Source organism: Monomorium pharaonis, chromosome 5, assembly GCF_013373865.1.
Source record: "Monomorium pharaonis isolate MP-MQ-018 chromosome 5, ASM1337386v2, whole genome shotgun sequence".
NCBI lineage: Eukaryota > Metazoa > Arthropoda > Insecta > Hymenoptera > Formicidae > Monomorium > Monomorium pharaonis.
In genome coordinates this window covers 26,154,251-26,174,832 of record NC_050471.1, presented here as the reverse complement: position 1 = coordinate 26,174,832, position 20,582 = coordinate 26,154,251, and the positions used below count along the sequence as shown (strand labels likewise).

Here is a 20,582-nt window from a genome sequence, read left to right as displayed (position 1 = left end):
TTATAAAGTAAACGTTCACTCTCCATTTAGGTCCTTAAGCTTTCATCCGCATTGTCCGGTAAAAGAAACGTTTGGATAAAACCGTAAGAAAGATTTGTCCAGAACAAGAAAGATTCTGGACGCTGAAAAAGACCCGGAAAGAATTGCACGGGAGTCTTCTCTCTTTCCCCCTCTCGTTCTCTCTCGTACAAGCCGATATTGTATCCCACGGGATCTCGAACATGACAGTATCATGATGACGAGGCTCTTTGACGCGGATATCGAAAACGAGTATCGTTTTGTCGGCGATAGCGATTGACGTTTTGCAACGCTTTTTGCAACCCTCCCCCATCCCCAACCCACTTCTCCCCCCCTTCCCATGTTCCCTGTCCTCTCTTTTATTTTGAATGGGATCGTCAAAGGCGGATCTTCGTGCGATCATCCGAATTTTGTGCTCTTTTTTTCGATCGCAGAGGTAGCGGATCAAATCGAACGCAGTTTTCCGATTGATGCATTCCTCTTTTTGGTTGTTGTTGTTGTTGTTATTGCAAACGTTTAAAAAAATCCGATTACTTCTCCAGTTATAAATACAATCGCGGAAGGAGAGGGGGAACTTCTCTTGAAACTCGATGATACAGAAAGAAATTTTAGAAAGATACACATATTTTCAAAGCTACCTCCGTAGAGTTTAAAACCAAATAAAATCTTTTAGATAATATCGAAATTAACAACCCATAATAATATTCTGTTTGTTATATTAAAAAAAGAAAAAACCAAAGAGTGAGAAAAATAAAAATTAACTTTTTAAATGTGTTATATTATTCAATTTCGTACATATGCTATTTAACCTTTTAAATAATATATTATAATATTATGAAAGCTGGATATATGAAGAAAAAAGTCAAAGAAGAAAATTAACTTATTACTAAAAAAATTCAAGCTATAATAAAAACTATATTAACTCGATTTTAATAAGCGTTTGTCGCGATCAAATTAGTTTACAAAAAAATCGAAGAATACATAAGTACATATACCAATTTTCAATTAAAATATAATTTGATAGGGGAACTTTTCATTATAATATTTCAATGGCTCCCCATGAGGTATAAGTCCTTTGATCTCAATTTTATCATTACTGTTCATCCCTCTCACTCTTTGTCTCTCATTATCTTATTCTCCGCGTGACGTATTCCTATGAAATGTCGAATGGAGGTACACGGTAAGGATCTTCTTTGAGCTCCTAATATAGGCTGATGGATGGAATCCCATCAGGTTTATCCTAGGATATCCTACTTACCAAGTACAGAGAGAGTGATGTCGCCCTCCAAAGTGGTTGTGTCGTTACGTGCCTGGCAGGAGTACCGTCCCGCATCCGAGGCTCTCATCTCCTGCGTGTAGATCGTTTGATTCGCGCTCTCGGGATACAGGATAAAGTGGCTCTCGCCACCCGGCCAAGGGTAAGCCCTGTTATCCTTGTACCTGAAACAAAAGTAACGTGAACGTGTTATGGTTACGAGCGGGTGATCTTCGCCGCTGGCCTGGCCACAATACGTTAAAAATAAGTACGTAAGAGGGACCGGCAGCACACACAGGCTGCTTCCTGAGCACTGTTCGATAGTTTACGAGTTGACTTTTGAGATCATTCAAAAGAAACAAAGGATCTTGGATCTACAGAATTATGAATTAAAAAAAAAATAAATTATTGAATTAAGGAACACTCCGTATACAAAAAAAATTAAAGGAGAAACATTTATAAATATATCTATTCTAGAAATCTCATCTTTTTCTTTAATCCTTCCATTTTTCTCGTCGACAGAAGCGACGTTTTTTGTTGAAAGTTATTTTTCCGTTGAAAAATTGTTCTCGTTATAAAACGCTACATTTTTCCGCAATTTTTGGAGACGAGCGACGAGGGGGATGCGTTTATCGAGGGAAAATTTCGAAAATCGACGCCAAAAAAAGGCGGAGTAAGGGCAGGATATTTTTCAGGAGGCAATAATTTATCGCTGAGCGGGGAGGGGAGGTGGGAAGGGGGTTGGCGGCGATCGTCTTGAAACACGTCGCGCTCAAGAACAAGCCCGATATTTCCGGGACGGGAATATCGATGGCTGTTCTTGAGAGCATTCGTTCCGCCGTAAAGATAAAAGTCGAGGTAGAACGGGCGCTCCTCGACAAACACTCCAAGTAGGGAAGAATCAGGAGCATTGAACCGTACGCGAAAATAAATCGTTCCGACTACGCCGTCCCCGCCACCACCCGCCACCACCGCCGCCGCAATGACTTCGTTAATTTGTCGTTGCCATTGCAACTGCCTTCCCCATTGTTACTGTTACGCCGCCTACCTGGCGGCCAATAACATCGTTAATAGTAATAGCAGCGTAAAACGCTCATTTATGACAGAATAGCCCAATAACGGTGATAACAAATGCAACGTGGCGAGATGAAATATAATAATGATTTATACACAATGATGCTGTATGTAATAATAGTAGCATAATATCATATTCGAATATAACAACAATAGAGCCGTCACAATGGCCGCGTCGTTATATGCTCTTATAGCTGTCCCGATATCTCGTAAAAACACAGCCATTTGTTTTCGCGATCTCTCTCTCTCTCTCTCTCTCTCTCTCTCTCTCTCTCTCTCTCTCTCTAACGAAAATGAGAATATTCTCCAGGTCTAATTCTCTTTCCTTCCGCGAGAATTGTATTTTTATCGTAATTTCTAATCCCGCCGCTGCACCTGCGCTCCGCGCGTTGAACGATCTCGTTACGAGAGCAAGTCTTCCTTTCGTCTTTTGGGAGAAGATCAGGGATTCGACGACGCTCCCACGAGAGTGGAAAGAAAGCCTCTCCACGTAATTCAATTTTTAGAGCACTACGCAAATCCACTTTCGTTTTGTCGGCGGATCAAAGAGACATCGCACGTGGAACCCGTCGAATTTGGGAAGTTTCTTCCACCTTCACCCCTTCCGAACGTAGTTGCACGGAAAGGGGATTCCCCTCGATTTCTCACCCGATTATGTTACTCTGCTACAGTGACTATTAGTCTCTCGTGCAGAACATTTTCTCATATTCTGGAATCTTTGCTCCCCCGCCCTTCCCTGGAAATTCGAACAATATCATGTATTCTTAGTTTTTGTTTCCAGTCCGAGTCATCCGAGATCCTCAACCTTCGCAGCACTTTTCTGTGTGGATTATTAGATTGTGATTTCTTGGTTTTACCTAGCTTACATCCTAGATTTCACGCCTAAGAGCTTTGAGTACTGTCGACGCATATACTGCACTCGGGGAAAGAAATGTATTTTTATCTGTGCACTAAAAAAAAAAAAATTATAATCGAGCTTAGGTAATAATTGTTACCTATTTATAACTAAATTACTAAATAATTTCAATTGAACGTTAATATCATCAAATATTTAATAACAATACGCTATTAATGTAATTATTATACTAAAATTTTGATTACATTAACATTTGATTAGAATCCCAGAATGTAAATTTTCATTGCGCTGTTCCGTACCGAGAGAGTTAATAAAATGTTTCAAGTCTACTTAAATATTTGCACAAGTATTTTATTTTTTCCGATATTCCTCTCCTTGCAATCAGTCAGTTAACAAGACTATCTTTAATAATGAAGAACATTTCTTCAGCAGCGCAGATTGTCGCGCAAGGAAAATCCTCGATTCCCATCATACTCATGAAAATTTCACAGGCGGCGATTTTTCCATCGTCACGACGTCGTAAATAAAAGATTTTTAATAAGCAGAACGACTCATCCTCGTTCCCTCGAGGGAGCGACAGGACGATCGGCAATTTCGCCGTCACCATTAAAGATTCCTTTATTAAAGCCCTTCCTTGCATCGATAGGATTTCTTTTACGAGCTTCTGTTACTGGCGTACTTTGAATAAAAATTTTTAATAAAGAGCACCCCCCTCCTTCCCGCCTCTCTTCAAGAACTCTTCCCTTTTCGCCAAGATAATTCCGAACTGGTTCAGATTCTAACGAGGATTCCGGTACCGCGTAACGGAACTTCCGTAGACTAATAAAGACACCGAAACATTCGAGGATCCCCGACGACACGAAAGTTCAGGACTCGCGAGATCCTTCCGCAGTAACGCAAAGATCTAAAGACGACGGGATATAAAAAGAATAAAATCCAAAAACATGAATAAAGCACAGTAATTTTAATTAGAAAAGATAAATGAAGTAAAACCGTAAAGACATAAAATAAATAATGCAATTAAAATATATCCCTGATAATAAAATATAAGTACGTTAAGAAAAAAGTACTTAGAAATGTATTTATCAAATATAATTCATTTCATTGATATAAGTTCTTATTTAAATACTATAAAATAAATTTTTTTGCTAGCAGATAAATCTTCTGATAAGAAAAAATAAGTTAACACGAAAATGTATATTTCATCATTCCATAAGTACAGTCAATTTTTTTTCTAATTAATAAATATTAAAGAATACGTCACAAGTAATATTTGTTTTTAAATACTAAAATTTTTTTTTACATAAATTTTAATTAATTTAAAAATATAATAAACAATTCATAAATTATTTAAATCATAAATTTTAACAAAATACTACGTTTTTATTTCAATAATAGTATTGAAAAAATCTAATTTTTAAAATTTAAAAATATTTTTTCCTCTCAACTTGTGAAAATTATTATTATTAAGTAATAAATAAAAACATTTTTTATAAAACTATACAAAATTCTTTATATAAGCTAGTTTATGTGTCTGTTTAACATTTTCACATAATTTTGTTAATATTTATCATTTCAAAAATAAAAAATAAGAATCTTTTTGTAGAAATAATTAAATCTTGAATTTTGGATCTTTAATTTTTAAGTTTAAAGTTTTTCAAGTCTTTCGAACCCAATTTAAATTTCTGACTTTAAATATAATATTCCAAATTTCTAAAATTGTCTTTTGGATTCAAAATACCAAGTAAGCTCCTGTTAACAGCCTGTAATCAAAACAAAACGGAAGGAAAATTTAATGGCGAAATACAAGGGAGCTGCAAAAATATGAGAACCACTGAAATGCTCGGTTATAATTTGCAGCGGGCAATTTGCAAAAATGACCGTTTAATTATTATTGTACGTGTGGCGCGTTGTTATCGGATCGCGAATTATACTCGGTCGTTAAACCCCATTTCCAATATGGAGCGCGTATTCTGAAAATGTTCAGGGATCACTGGGTATCCTTAATAACCTGAAACACGGTTGACTCGCGTAATTAACGCCAATTTTATTTCGATGAATTTGTCTGGTATATTTGTTAAATAATTGCTGGCTCCTCTCGCGTATTTTGTAACCATTTTGACAAATTAATTAATAATACAATACATTATTGATAACAAATAGGCATAGCATGTGACATAAAATTTAATTAAGATAATAATAAATAAAGAACACTAATAAAACTTAAATAAATAGTAAAAACAAATATTGACAGAATTAAATAACGGTAGGAGTGAAATAAATAATTCGAATTAAAGGAATTGATGAATATTAATCTTAGTAAATGAGAATTTCGATATGCTGCTAATTATCACTCCAATACAAATCTCATTAACCTGAAAAAACATTGTTTCCATCAAATAAAACAATATAAGATTGACGGTACTAATAAACAAGTAAACTTAATTGGTTTTTGTTATCCGTTTATATGATGTTTATGTATCTCTCTCTTGTTCTTAATGTATCATAATTGTAACTGAAATTATGACGAACAATACAAATGTTATTTGTCGTTTCCTATTACTTTATTTCAAATATTACACGCGCTTGTGTTTCGCTAAAAATAATAACTTTGGATCCGTTAAATATTAATGTCTCGTTTTAATTATCAAAATCCAATGTACGCGTCTGTATTTTAACTGTGATAAAATTAAATTAAAAGTTTCTATTTAGACATTTGCGCTACGCGAAAACGCGCGCGCGCGCGCGTGCGCGCTTTTATCCTTCGCGAAATAATTGCTCGTTATATTCTCATAGCGCAAAAATCACGCCGGCGAAATACGGCCCTCTAACCGTTTGATCGTATACTCGCGGAATGGGAATAGCCCCGTCTTTTTCGCCCGCTGGCTCATTGTTACAATAATTGGCTGTTATCCTTTGTCCTCTCGAAAAAAAAAAAAGCAACCAAAGTCCGCCGTCAGGTGTTCGGTTATTTATTTGCAGCCAGAGTGCGAGAGTCCATTTTTTTTTCCGTCGCGATACGCGCACAAAAGACCAGACCTTACCTCGTTTACATTTCGCGATTTGCAATTACGTGTCGAGTTACAGTGTGGAGCGGATAGCAACGCACAGATTCGCCAAATAAACCGTGTTAGCGTATCGGTCATTTGTAGTACACAGAGCGGCCATCCCGATCGGAAGTGTGCTCTTTGTCGAGATCCGCTTTCAGTTTCTGTCGGCTTCGATACATAATCCGAGAGAGAGAGAGAGAGAGATTTCGCGCTATTAAAAATTCCGCTAAACGCCGTGAGAGCCGTTTCATTGAGTGATCGATGGGTGATTACGTGCACACACTCGCCGATGTTAATGGTTCATCAGATCCTCGTCGCCGAGATGAATCGCGTGAACCGCCGGCTCATTAATCCCGAACGTGCCGGACGCGTTTCGCGCAGCGGTGTGTGCGGTGTGACGCAAAATTGCAAATTTGCCGAATTATAAATTAACCATCGGGCCTCCTGCCGACCGCCCGCGCCGAAGTCAAACGGCATCCCGAAGCGAGTCGATTGCGATTCGGCGGCTATTCGCGATGCTCAAATGGTATGCACGAGCCGAGTCTCGAGAGCGCATACGATATCGTGAATAATTTTCAAGAATTAACAACTCCCCCCGTTCCCCCCATCCGTGTGCAAGCAAATGGGAGATAACTGACGAGTTAATTGAATCAGTCACGGGTCACGGGTCGCAAGAAAGCGAAGGGGAAGGAATGGATCGACTTCTTCTAGGAATAAAAAAAAAATACAATTCGTCGAAATAGCGGGAGCTAAATTGGTCAGTTAAATGAATCACAGTCGTGATTCTCGAGAGGGAAGTGAGTCGGAAAGAAATTTTCTTCGTGAATGATTCGTCGACTATTAATATCCGGAAAATGTCCGAAGTGTGTGGAACATGATTGAGAAACTGATTAAGCCGTCAGCCGTTAGATCCGAAAGGGAAGTAGCACGAAATATCTTTTCATTGTTAAACAATTATTAAACATATTAATGGCAGGAAATGTCAGGGTTAATTAAATCGTTTAACTTTGAAAAGGAAATAATCCGGGAAGATCTTTCATTGTTTGATGAGTCGAGCATGTATAACTAATTATGAAACAAAATGTCAAAAGTGACAAATGTGAAAAACATGAATAATAATTAGGGAGGAAAATTTAAAAATTATGTCGTATCGACAAATTAATTATGAAAACAAGACGTCGAGGGAAGAAAATATGCTGAAATCTTTATTGGAAGATTTATTTTGAAAGAGAATAAAGAAGAGATATGTGAAACGATAAAAGATTAAAATATAAAGAAAATATGTAATATGTAATTAGATTAGAATTAATTAAGTCAGTCCCATGTCTCCAAAGAAAGATTATTCTTAAAAGAGAAAATAGCTTCGGGAAAATGTGAAGAGATTATTCTTCATAGAAGCAAAAAAGCTCATGGTTCGACGAAGGAAAAATATAGTAACATTAAACGAATATCAGAAAGCTGTACGGCGATGAAAGGTATATAATTCAATTCATCAATAAATAATTAATTAATATTCTCAGCAAGAGATATTCTCTGTTTCAAAGGGGTTATTTCTGAATTTCAAGCGTAATTTTCGCAAATAACTTTCAGCATCCATTGATCGGTTTCGAGGATATATCTCAAGTAAAAATACCGATGAGATATTGGACCATTATTAAAATATAAAACTCATTTTTTACAAAATCGCTAGTATTCAATACTGCTTTAAGGTGCTCTATTTCCACTTGAGACAACTTAACGAGGCAAAAAGTAGAATTACTGAAAGAGATAGTTGAGACTAATTAAACGGATAAAGATTAATTCTGCAAAAGAGAGAGAAAGAGAGAAAGAGAGAGAGATATCTCCGGTGAATTAAATGTGTCACGTAATATCGCAGGGCTCGCGTGTGGCCTCGTCGATCGGTTCGCCGTTCACGTTCGCAATTCGCGGATCGCTCGCCTGAAGTTTCACGACGTTTCAGATTTACTTTCATTAAGGAAAACGGGAACGTGCCGTCGAGGCATGAATTTCTGTCCCGCCTCTCTCCCGCGACGGATTTCGACGGATTTGCACGCTAATTAAGGCGCGCTCGCTTCCATATTTAACGGCCGCGCATCGACTAAATGTCTCCGAATTCCTCTTCATCCCCGGTTACAGAGTTTATACATGGCGAAACATAAATCTTCCCTGCGCAAAGCTTTCGGGAAATATCAACCCCTTTGCCGGTCGTATATATATTATATATATTATTATATAATACAGCGGAGCGCTACGCTTATTCGGGTCAGAAGAAAAAAAAACGCGGTAGCAAAAATCTCATTTCGAATGTTGAAATTTGTCAAAGAAACTTCAGACGTTTAAAGTTTAATCAAACAAATAATTAAGACGCTACAATGAAGAGGAAGTTCCTGAGGTAAAGAAAGGAGTGCGCAGGAAATTTAATAACGATCTTTTGGGTGAATTAAAAAAAAATCATGTGGAATGGCAAGAACAAAAGAATGAAAGAGGAAAGTTGCAAAACGAGTAAAGATTATTAACGGGCGATAATTACTCGAATAATTAGACGGGGAGGAACAAAAGACCCGACGTCCATAGTTTTTTCCCCCCCCTTCCCTCTCCCACAACCTCGGCACAATTTGTCACGTATAAAATTCCCCGCACTAATGAGCAAAAGTACGCGATCGAGCGTGGCCGGCGATCCATAAAAGGACTTATCCCTCGACGTCCGCGAACACCCGCAGGCACCGCGAATTAATCTCGCCTAATCGCGGAAATAAAAGAGCGGCCGCCCCCGTTTGCCGGAAGATCGAGCGTCCGTGTCGTGAGATGGATCTCTCAGACTCCAACGGGCGCTGGACGGGGTGCCTCGCCTCCCCCTCTCCCCGGAGGTCGAAAGGAGAGTCCTTCGTCCTTGCCAGGAAAAGCGACCCACCATTTGTCCGTCTCGTTCGCTGCGGATCGGCAGCGAATGAGAAATTGGCGCGGGTAAATGGTGGAAGAGGGAAGAAGCTGACGCGACGAGGGGATGACTGCGGAATTGTAGGGCCGATCAGAGGGACGGTCTCCTGATTCAAATTCACTCGCTGTGTCAGGACGATCACCGAAAAGGTTCGTCTCCTCTTCTTCGTCTTGCCTCCCTATCCAATAGCTCTTCATCAAAACGGTAATGGCAACGAGATTGAATTTCAGAAATTGAGAACTTTGGGGGTGTCGAATTTTGAGACGAAAAATGCCATTTTTTTAACGTAAAAATGTATATACGAATTTTCTATGTGAAGATTGTTTGTGAAAGTTTTGAAAAAATAAAAAATAAGAATCAATAATTTTCCTAAGAAAATAAATTTCCCATTTATGTTCTTTGACGAAACAGCTGTTTTCTAAAAGTTCTTAAAATATTTATTAGTTTTTTAATCCAAAAAATTCTAAAATGTCTATCCGATTATCATAATTCTGTCATCACAGTAAAATAAAAGTAAAAAATATCAAGTATCAAGACTCAATTAAAATTGCTGAAATGTACTTTGAAAGAATTTCGAAATGCTCAAAAATAAAAATACCTTATAACAAACTATTGTGTATTCGTACATACCTATTAAGCATGGCGGATTAACAAATGATTTTACAAGTAAACACTAGAATTCATCACTTAATAATGGAAATTCAGATGTCAATTGAACGTAGAAATCAATATTGGCTACTTTGTTTCTGGATAATACTTGTTAAACAAAAATTAAAATAAAACTTTGAGAACATCAATACAAACTAAACAGTATCTTCTATCAGGCAGCATTTGCAATATTGCTTTCATATTTTGTAATATTTTCACAACATAACTAAAAATAAATATCTGAAAAATTGAGCTTCAAAACTGACATAGCAGGCTACATTTCCTTTTCCTTTAACATCACTTGTAAAAAATATTTATAAGTTAACATGAGACCTTCCACTTTAGTGTAAAACAGTTTTTCTGTCTATTATACAAATGTGTTTACACGTATAAAGATTAGATTAGATTTGTTTTTAGTACACATTTTACATAAACTATATTAAAAAAAGAATCATATATGTACAAATTGGATTTTTATTTCTTAATTATCTAAGCAGATTATGTTTGCTATCTGCATTAATTCAGTGTCGTTTTAGGGGTCGTTTCAGGAGGTCTATGTCAGTATCGACGCGACCTTCCTCTACATACAAAATTAACAAAGTCGTTGTCGAACTTGTAACACAAACAGAACGGAATAAGTTACATTCTCAATTTCTCACATTTCCTTTATACTCCTGGCTATGACCGGTAATGAGAAAAAAAATCAGTCCCGATTCTCAGATCTAGCTCGTTCAGGACCGGGAACGACAACCGAGAACAACGATACCGCGACCGGCGTTATCTTTCTCTCTCTCTCTCACTCGGGCCGCGACGACATTCGCGTATTAAAAATCCCGGGCGTATATCGATTTCCCATAAGGACTTCTCCGAACTCGTCGCTGGCCGCCGGGTGGCATACCTGGAAACGCGCGGCCCACGTGGCCCTCTAGGAATCGATCGCATTATTACCGAGTAGCGGACGGGCGCTGCGCCGCGAACGGGCACGAATTTATCGCGCCCGGGGTCGCCTTTGCCGATTCCGCGAACGCGATTAGACGATTAGGCCCCGGGAAAACGCCTCTAACGTAATCGCGGTCCGAGAGAAAGCCGCGCGCGTCGTCGTAGCTAGAGGTCTCCTGGAGAACCGGTCGAAAAGTTGCGATCGAGAGAGAGAGAGAGAGAGAGAGAGAGAGAGAGAGAGAGAGAGAAAGAAAGAGAGAAAGAAAAAGAGAGAGAAAAGTTCCCCGTTATAAATCTTCTGAAATTACCAACGACCGAATATCGCGTGCGGGGAACGTTGAACAAGGGATTTTTCAAACATTTCCCACTTCCGGTAGCGCTCGAGACGCTCCCTTTCACTGAGCGCGAGAAAGGGCGAGTCTCTTGGGGATACCAGCTTTGACTATCGCTACGTCAAAAGCGTGATTGTGAAGAGACCGATGCAGTGCACCGCCGCCGGTCAAAGGCCGCAAGAGAAACCCCTTTAAAAATATCAAATGCTTTTTGCGCGGACCGCGAACCACCAACAAGTGAAGTTGATAGCTGATAGTTGAAAGATTTCCTCAAGAGAGATACCGAGAGAGGTATCTTATTACTCTTTAAATTGAAATCAGTGAAAATACACTGATAACACTTTTATCAAAATAACTGGAAAAATTATGTTAAGTAAAAAAAAAAATTTAATTTGCTATTTAAAAAATAAAAGTCGACTTTTTTGAAAATCGATTATATTTACCATATGTAATTCTCTTTAAACCGTATAACTTTCATCTGAACATATTTTTCACTTCATCCTGTCGTGCGAAGATAAAAAAGAAATCCTACACCGGCATCGCAAAAATGTCCACGTGACTTCGGATGCCACAGATTAAATCGAAATCAAATTTATACCTTTGTTCTCACCGAATCGTGAATTTGTAGTTAAGGGGACACACGCGTGGGCGTCTCTATTTATTTCTCGATTGTTCTCTGACTTTTTTGCCTTCCGTTTATTGCCTCTCGATTCGTTCCGCGAGCCTTGTACCCTCGTTTCCGTTTCTGTTCTCTTTATTCCTACTCGTTATATCAGCGCTCCTCCGCTTCGTCCGACAATCGCGCGAGTTAGAGAAGCTCGGCGCCGCGCGTACGACCCTCGCGTGCACGAAGTTCCGGGAAAAGTTCTTCACTTCCGGAAGAGTCTTCCGTGGAAAGGCACAGACGGCCGACGACGTAGGTGCCCGCCCCGGCCGGGTTATCCTCGAGGAAAACGAGGCGCCGCGCCGGGAGGTCAGCCTGGGGTTCACGTGAGTTCGACGGCCGCTCGATTCCGGAAATCGAAAAGCACGACGCCGAGACGTAGATACGAGTAAAGTGCCAGCACCGAAGGTCGAGGCGGCCGATATCTATACACCAGTGAGATCGCCCTCTCGCGATACCAAGGGCAGGTTTACTCTGGGATCTTTAATTTTTAATTATTACTGGTATTGCGTGCGTATTTCACGCTTTGGTGCTGAATTTATGATGCTCATAAACCTGAGCCTCTTAAAAAATCTCACAGTTACTTACGAGAATAATCCAATATAAATTACAACGCTTCCTTTCCTTTCATAATTTTATTTTTATTCATTTTTCCTTTATCTCTCTCCCTCTGTCGTATCTTTTGTTATTTCTTTTAATTCTGTTCTCAGAAAGCTCGGTCTATCTATCGATCTATTTCGTTCTCAATCGTTTTTCCGCGTAATCATATTGGAAAGATTAATTCCGAATTGATTCAAAGGGGAATACGGCAGCATCCTCCTGACGCGTATGACGTCAAGTTCCTCGAATGCCACCGCGTGGGCGTAACGTGCATTTCTATTTGGATAACCGCAGTTCTCTTATCTCGGAACCAAGTATGACGTGCGGAGTCGTTCCCGGAAAACTTTGCTTTTCGCCTTGACATCCATTCCGTTGGCTTCGAGGAAATTTCGAGCGGAAAATCGATCACGCGACAAAACAATATTGAGCCTTGACCGCGCGCGAACCATATTCGGCCTCGTGAAAGAATGGCGTACGAGCGACAAAATAAATGGGAATAAAATAACGAATAAAAAATGGAAAAAATAAGTGGAAAAAATAAATTTTTTTTAAACAAAAAAAAAAGAATTAGAGAAACAAATAAGGAAGGAAATGAAGAATGAGCGTAAAATAAATGACGACAAATGAAAAACAAACATAAGGAAAGCAGAAAACAAACGCGGAGTAAATTGAAAACAAATGAAGAATAAACGGAGAATAGTCGAAGAACAAATGGAGAACAAGTGGAAAACGAATGCGGAACGCAAGGAAAAAAAACAGAAGGGGAAAAAAATCGATGGAAAAGAACCATAAAGAATGAACAAGTGAAGAGTCAATGAAACGTAAATGGGGAACAACTGCGGAACAACTGGAGAACCAGATACAAGATAAGCGGTATGAATAAGCAAATCATATCAGATGAAATAAATATTAAGCTTGCAGACCTGCACGCTAGAATCTACCAAGTTACCAAGACTAGTGCTCAGCGTGTATATCTCAATTAAGAAGTTTAAACTTTAAATTGGTACGATTTCTCCACTTAACACCCCAGTTGCGTGTTATTTTGTTTTCTCGCCAAAGTTACCCGCCAAAGTTACTACGTGAGTCAGCGAGGCAAGCACAGGATTTCAATGTGTGAGGAAATGGAGAGTTAATATCAAAGACGTTGGGAGAAAAAAAGAGATGTTAACACTTGATTACTGATTAAGTAGGAAGGTTTGATATCCCACGGATTCGCGATGTCAGATAAATTGCTGAACCGATCACTTAAAATCGTACCTCATTGATATTTTATAGTTTGTATTAATATAAGCAACATTTAATGATAAAAATATAAAGTAAATAAGTAACATAGACCAAAATTTAATAGATTACATCCTATTTTGTGCTAACTTTAAAGTAACAATTAATGTTCATTTTTTATCAATTTATATAGATGGTAATAATATAATCGAGTACAAGTTTGTACTGAATTTTATTTGCATAAAAAATTATAGAATATTTTTAAAATATTTTATATACATATATTTGCAGTTATTATAAAAATTGAATTAATATTTTTATAAATATCAAGTTTTCTAAATTTTACTACTACAAATTTCATTACAATATATAATTAATAATAAGATACGTAACAATAGTAAAATTAATAATTAAAATAAATAAAAATGTTAATTGCAAAAATAAATTGAAACCAATTTTATTTTGACGCCCTTATCTTTTCATTATTGTCATTTATTAAATATTGTTTCTTCAATTTATTAATAAAATATTAATATTATTAAAATTATTAAACAAAATAAGTATTATACATAGTTGTTGGTATCTTAAATTTGATATTTTCAACGGTAATACAATTAAAAAAATATAATTTAGACTTTTACATGTTGTTTATAATAAATTAATTTATTGAAGCTAGTGAAAGCTTAAACATTATAGTATTGAGTGCCTGAAACGTCAAAGTCCAATTTCCATTTGTTTCTCAAATGGGAAATGTAAGAAGAAAAAAAATTTATAATAAGTGGTACGCATTTGGCAACCCTCCCCTATCCTTGAGCTTGCCTTGTACGGCACGGCGTGACGGGCGGAATAAAAATTTGACGTTGCTCGGAAGTCCGACGCGAATTCAATCTCCACGACACGGGGCCAATTTGTTTAACCACCGGCTGTCCCCTCGCATCTGACAAAATTGACCGTCTCGACCCACCCTCTACGTTCTCCTCCGTAACCTTTCCCATGCCACGATATACTAATTCGACTCTTCGGCCCAGCCTTCCGCGCGATTACCCTCGTCCGCGAGAGAGAGAGAGAGAGAGTGCCCCTTAAATTTGGGGAAGATTAAAGGGGATGAGAAAAAGGATTCTCATCGCGTCATTATCTCGATTCCTCTTGGAGATTTATTCTCGTCCCTCGTTATCGTTTTACCTATTTATCCGAGGCCCGGGTCCTGCAGGATACCCCGTTATATCCAGGATCCGAATTGTTTCGAGTAAAATAATATCGCCTTGTAAAAGTGGATTCTGGAATATATTGTGTTTCATTCACTCGCTATTAACTTGATTGTTTCGAAGCTTCGGATTGGTACGCGCGTTAATATAATGCGACGTATAAATAATAATAATAATAAATAATTGAATGTAATATGGGTATTACTTTAATATTTATGAAATATTTAATTATCGTCATTATTCATATCGTCGTCATTTCAATATCGCAGCAATATTATTATTACGCTTAACACACTCAGTCAACGGTTATTGAATATTACGTTAACGTTTATCGCTGTCGCGTTCCACTTCCCACTCTTCCCCCTCATATTACTTCAATACGTAATGAAGAATTAATATTAATAATATTAAAATCTCGTGCTTGTTGTATAATAATGAAAAGCTGAAAAGATATTTTATTTTCAAAATAATCGAAGTAATCGACGATAAAACCTCTCTTTTTCTCGTTGCGGCAACAATAAACCCTAGTATTATTTTTGCTGATTACTATTAATAATGCAAAAACCGAAATTAATTCGGTTAATATTTGCGATTCTTTCGTGAGGGAAGAAGAGGCAAGGATGCCAACAGCAAGAGAAATAGAAGTGGTACAATTACAATAAGAGGGCCGAGCGCACTTTTTATCGCCCGATGCAGCGGTAACAAAGAACGAAGAAGTGCACTTGGCGCGACATCGGTTAAAGCAGCGGCTCTCAAATTTCGTTTCAGTCAAAAGAAAATTTCCAGATTCCGATTAAAAAGTCTTATTTCAACTAAAATTACAATCGATGCTTGATCTTAATGCACACTTTTGGTAAATAATAATAAAAATTATGCTTTTTAATTTTCATTTAAAAGTTTATGTAATAACCACAAAATTATTAGGAATGTATGAAAAGACTTTACCTATAAAAGAGGCCACTAAAAAATAATGTTTTTACTCGAAACTAAGTAAAATATCTGTACACATTTGGTTGACATTACTGTGTTTTTATTTGTGCCAAATAAATATATTGCTACAAAAGCAAATTTGTTGAGATTGACACAAACAATTTTTGGTTGCAATTACTAAACGTTCAGTTGATTTATTAAACTCCTTTTTAGTTGATTATTAAAACTCTTCAAAAGTAAATAGTAATACTGCTGTTTGATCTGAACTTACAATGGAAGTGAATTCTCTCTGCTGTGCTGTGCAACTATATATATCCTATAAATTTCTCAATCATACTACATTCGTTTTGCAGACCACATTAGAGAGATAATAATATTCCTTTGTTTGAGGCATATATGAAAGTATTCTTTAACCAAATATTACTTGTAAGAACGACTATGAAAACTGTACAAGTAGCAAACCAAAAAAACATTAAATAACATTTAGAAATGTTGATTTAATATATTTGTTAATGTCTTAAAATAATATTGTATAAACAAAGACCATTTCAAAGAGATACATAATTTTTTCAAGACTCTGTTGAAATGATTGGAAAACATTACTTCCAAGTGGCGGTTCACAGTTCGTTCATATTAATGTTATCAATATAAGTATCATTGAATATCGTAATAACATAGTAATCATAATTTTATGATTACTGGACAGATCTCAACAACTGTATGCAATATGTAATATCAATATAACATAAATTCACATTTTCTTTCCAAACATAGAGAACATTGTTGTAACACCTATTGTATTAATTTTTTTCGTGGTCATCTGTACGTAATCAAAAGAAATGTTTACATCGACGTCTTTTTATAATAAAATTCATTAAAAATTAAATATTAAAATGCGATTGTTCTCCAAAGATTTTCGAGGATGGAGAACCCATGGATTAAAAGATCAACCTGGACAGTTCCATCGTGGGCTCTCTAAAGGATAGGACATAGACCAATCGCCGTCGCTTTTCGAACGCTATTTATTGAGACATCAGAGCCGGTTGGAGAGGAAGATTAAAATAATATTTCCTTTTTGCGGCGAGAGAAAGAATCGATCGAGCCCACTCCCATCGAGAGTCCATCGCGGTCCGCCGCGTTTGATAAGACCTTTCATTTATTGTCGCAGAAAACGCCTTTATTATTGCGAATCGCACGCTGAGATAATTGCTCCTCGATGACGGAAAATTGCCAATGTTTCAATTTACCTCGATCGATCTATGTTTTTGTTTCGACACCGTCATATTAAGGATACAAGAATTCATTATTTGAAGTTCAATTAAAGGATTTCCTGTTAAAAAAAACAAATCCATTTTTAAAGAAACTTGGTTTGTGGTGTCAAATTATTCTGTTTCAAAAACGGCACATTATAAACAATTTTATTACAATAAAAAGAATGGAAAATACGTATAAATGTAATGAGATAAACATACAATTTTTACAAAAATTAAAATCCATTTTTATTTGTTTAAATAAATGTGTAAAATATTAATTAAAAGTTTATTATACTTATTGTATGTTCGGAGAAAAATTATTATATTTATTATAAAGAAAATCATAATAGAATATTTTTACAACGAACAATTAAATAAAAAACAAAAAAATTATTATTTTACATCAAATAATATTAAATAAAATTGCTTCTTTACTTTTGCCATTATTAATGTTATAAGAGATAAAGTATTATTATTAATGTAAAATATCATTATTAATGTTATAATAAAAGATTGATATAAAATATTATGGAACGGATAGAGCAAATATACAAAACTTCCGCAGGAGTCAAACAAGTCGAGAAGTTTCTTATTTTTTTTTAAATAAATTTTAACAATATTAATCAAACTTACAACTTATATCTATTATATGTTCGGAGAAAAATTTCCACATTTGCACAACAAACGATTTAAAGAAAATTTTTTAGTTTTCTAAGAACTAAACTTTTTAGGCTTGTTTTTTATTATAAGAAATCCTTCAATTATTTCGTACATTTGCATTCTTACTTATAATACTGAATTAACGCACTCAAGACTTTTAAGAAATTTGAAAATCAAAAAAACTTAAAATCCGGCACACGTAAGATCGTAAAAAACCCCGCTGAGATAAAGTACAACCTACATTCTAATATGAGAGAGAAAATAAATAACTGGATAATATGATAAAAGGTACCGATAAAAATGCTAATGTAATAACTGACGATCTCAGATTAAGTTAATCGCGTTTCGCAGAAGCTCACGTTCGATATGAAATGCAATCGCAAGTTGATGTTATTTCCGCCGAGCTCTCTCTCTTCGATCTATTCGAATGTACTCCGGTTTACTCTGCGTTGTTTCTTCTCGCCGAAAGGGTTAAGGTCGCGATCGACGTCTCGCGTGGTTCGACCCGGCAATAAATAACATGCATACCGTCCGACAGGTCTATTTGCGGACTACATTTCAGCAAAGCGTTGCAGCTTCAATCGATCGCGTTTCGGCATTGTCGACGAGCTTCCCGGAAATCGGTCGTGCCGCAGCCGCTGCAGTTGGCGATGCTGCCAAACTACATTCTGGGGACCAAATTGAACCTGAACTACTCCGTGGACGTCACAAGAACTTCGGTATCTACGCCGACGGGCACTTTATAACGTTTCTCGTAAACGGTAACATTGTATATTAAAGACAATAACCAATTGTAATGACAAAATAATTAGAAAAATTGTTCTAGATTTTAATAATAATATTTGATGTTTTTAGTAAAATAATAAAATAATGTGTTTCAATAATCTTTATCTTCTTTTCATGGACACACGTCGCTAAAACATTTTTTTCACTCACAATTATAAACTAGGAAAAAACTGTAGCTCCAGAAAAAGTTATTAGTTGAGAATTTTTTAACAAATATTTTGTTTTATGTAACGAAAAATTTCGTTGCTTCTGCGAAATACACGGAGATAAAATATTTGTTTACACTAAACCAAATAATTTTGTATGGTAAAATTTCAAATAAAGATATTTAGTTAGTTTAATTATTTATAAGCAAATATTTTTCTTATTTACGTCGCACACAGAGCAAGCAACTTAATCTGTTGTTACATAAAACAAAATATTTGACTCTGCCAACACCTTTTATTGTTAGCACTGAAATTTTTTTCCTATTATATTATATGTATGCTACAAAAAGTTTGCCATGAGTTTCGCTCTTTACATATTTTGTACATTTCACGTGACGCACTCTTTCTTTTACTTCTTTTCGGTCGAAAAGAAAAATACACGCGTTGGTCGACGAGGAAGAGGCGGATCAATAAAACGCAACGTTACAATTTTAATAACTTTTACACTGGATTACACGAGGGCGGCGCGAAATTTTAATAGTAATAATAAGACGCGGGCGGTAAAGGTGCAGTTTATAAGAGCGCGCGGAAATTGCTTAAAAATATTATGACAAAAGTTGCCGTGTGAAAGTTCACGGCGATCTCCAGAGAGAAAGAGAGAGAGAGAGAGAGAGAGAGACTCCGAGGCGGTTCGTCGCGCTCGCAGGAGAAAGGTTGTAGCAGTAACACGTCGCATCTCCTGCGACTTTTTCTTCATTGTCGTCCTATTTTTTTTCCTTTTTTCCCCCTCTAATCGATTCCACGAAGAGAAAAGTGGAAGATTGGACTGCCAGGTAGCCGCTTCAAAATCGATCCGCAGTAAGTAACTAGAGATTGCTGTCTCTCTCTCCTTCTCTCACGTCTCCGCCCACCCATACCGCAAGGTTTTCTCTATTTGCTTCTGGAAGAGTGCAAGGGTGCATTATCCCCTCTCTCTCTCTCTCTCTCTCTCTCTCTCTCTCTCTCTCTCTCATTTTTTTACCGCTATTCACGGCAGGTCGGCAGAGTTATAATTTCGGCGAGCTCAATTTTCCGTCGCGGCGCGACGGGAACGGACCTCGCGTCGCGATTGTCGCCGCGTTTATTTCGATCGTCGCGGATAAATATAGGGATATAGACTTTCGGCGTGACTGACCGCCCGAGAGAGAAAAAAAACCCGTCTCAAAATTGGAGACCTCGGGCTAAATTGCACCGGCCGCCCTTCGTATTCGCGAACAGCCGGACGGGCGAATCGTGCGTGGAGTTTTTTCTCATTTGCGGCAGCCATTCTCGATTTCGCGAAACACCGATATTCTTTCGTGAATTGCAAGCAAGTGTTGAACGAGGAAAAATGGATGAAATTCCTTCCCTAACAGCCTTTTCTGTGTTTGAATAAAAAAATAGTATGTATTTCAAAAAAAGGGAAGAAAGAAAAGAAAGAAAGAAGATGCACTGTAACAGAATTACACGTCAAATTACTACTATTGTAGTGTACAATTTTACACGTACGAATACACAGAAAAAAAAAGAATATTGTTTTGATAATATCTATTTCAAAACGGCAAATCTTAAAATGAGATTATATTGCGTCAAATCAAAAATATTTACTTGAATAAAGATTTATTTTAAGATTTTATATAGTTTAACCAAACAAATATTCTTGTTATTCAAGAATAATTTTCTTAAATAAAAAAGGGAAAATGTTGAATAGAAAATACTACGTGTTTAAATCGAAGATTATAATTTTCGTAGAATGAAATTATCAAAATAATTATATTACATTCTTAAAATAACACTTATAGTATTGAAATAAGATTATAATATTTTGAAATTCAAGATTTTCAAATTCTTCTAAGATTATATGTATATATATATATATTGTTGCTTATATATGAAACAATGATCGCGTTAATTTGAATATAAGTTTCAATTTGAGAGTAATTTTTTTCTGTGTAAAGTTACAACTTAGAGATAGAATTGTATTTAAGT

General features: G+C 36.6%; 1 protein-coding gene across 1 annotated transcript in view; it reads right to left on the bottom strand.

Annotated features, from left to right (window-relative positions):
- LOC105835282 (interleukin-1 receptor accessory protein-like 1) overlaps nt 1-20,582 on the bottom strand; it is a 213,935-nt gene that overhangs the window by 78,673 nt on the left and 114,680 nt on the right. The window contains exon 2 of the mRNA XM_036286834.1: nt 1,277-1,458. Within this exon, the coding sequence (XP_036142727.1) occupies nt 1,277-1,458 (182 nt within the window). The remainder of the gene's footprint in view (nt 1-1,276; nt 1,459-20,582) is intronic.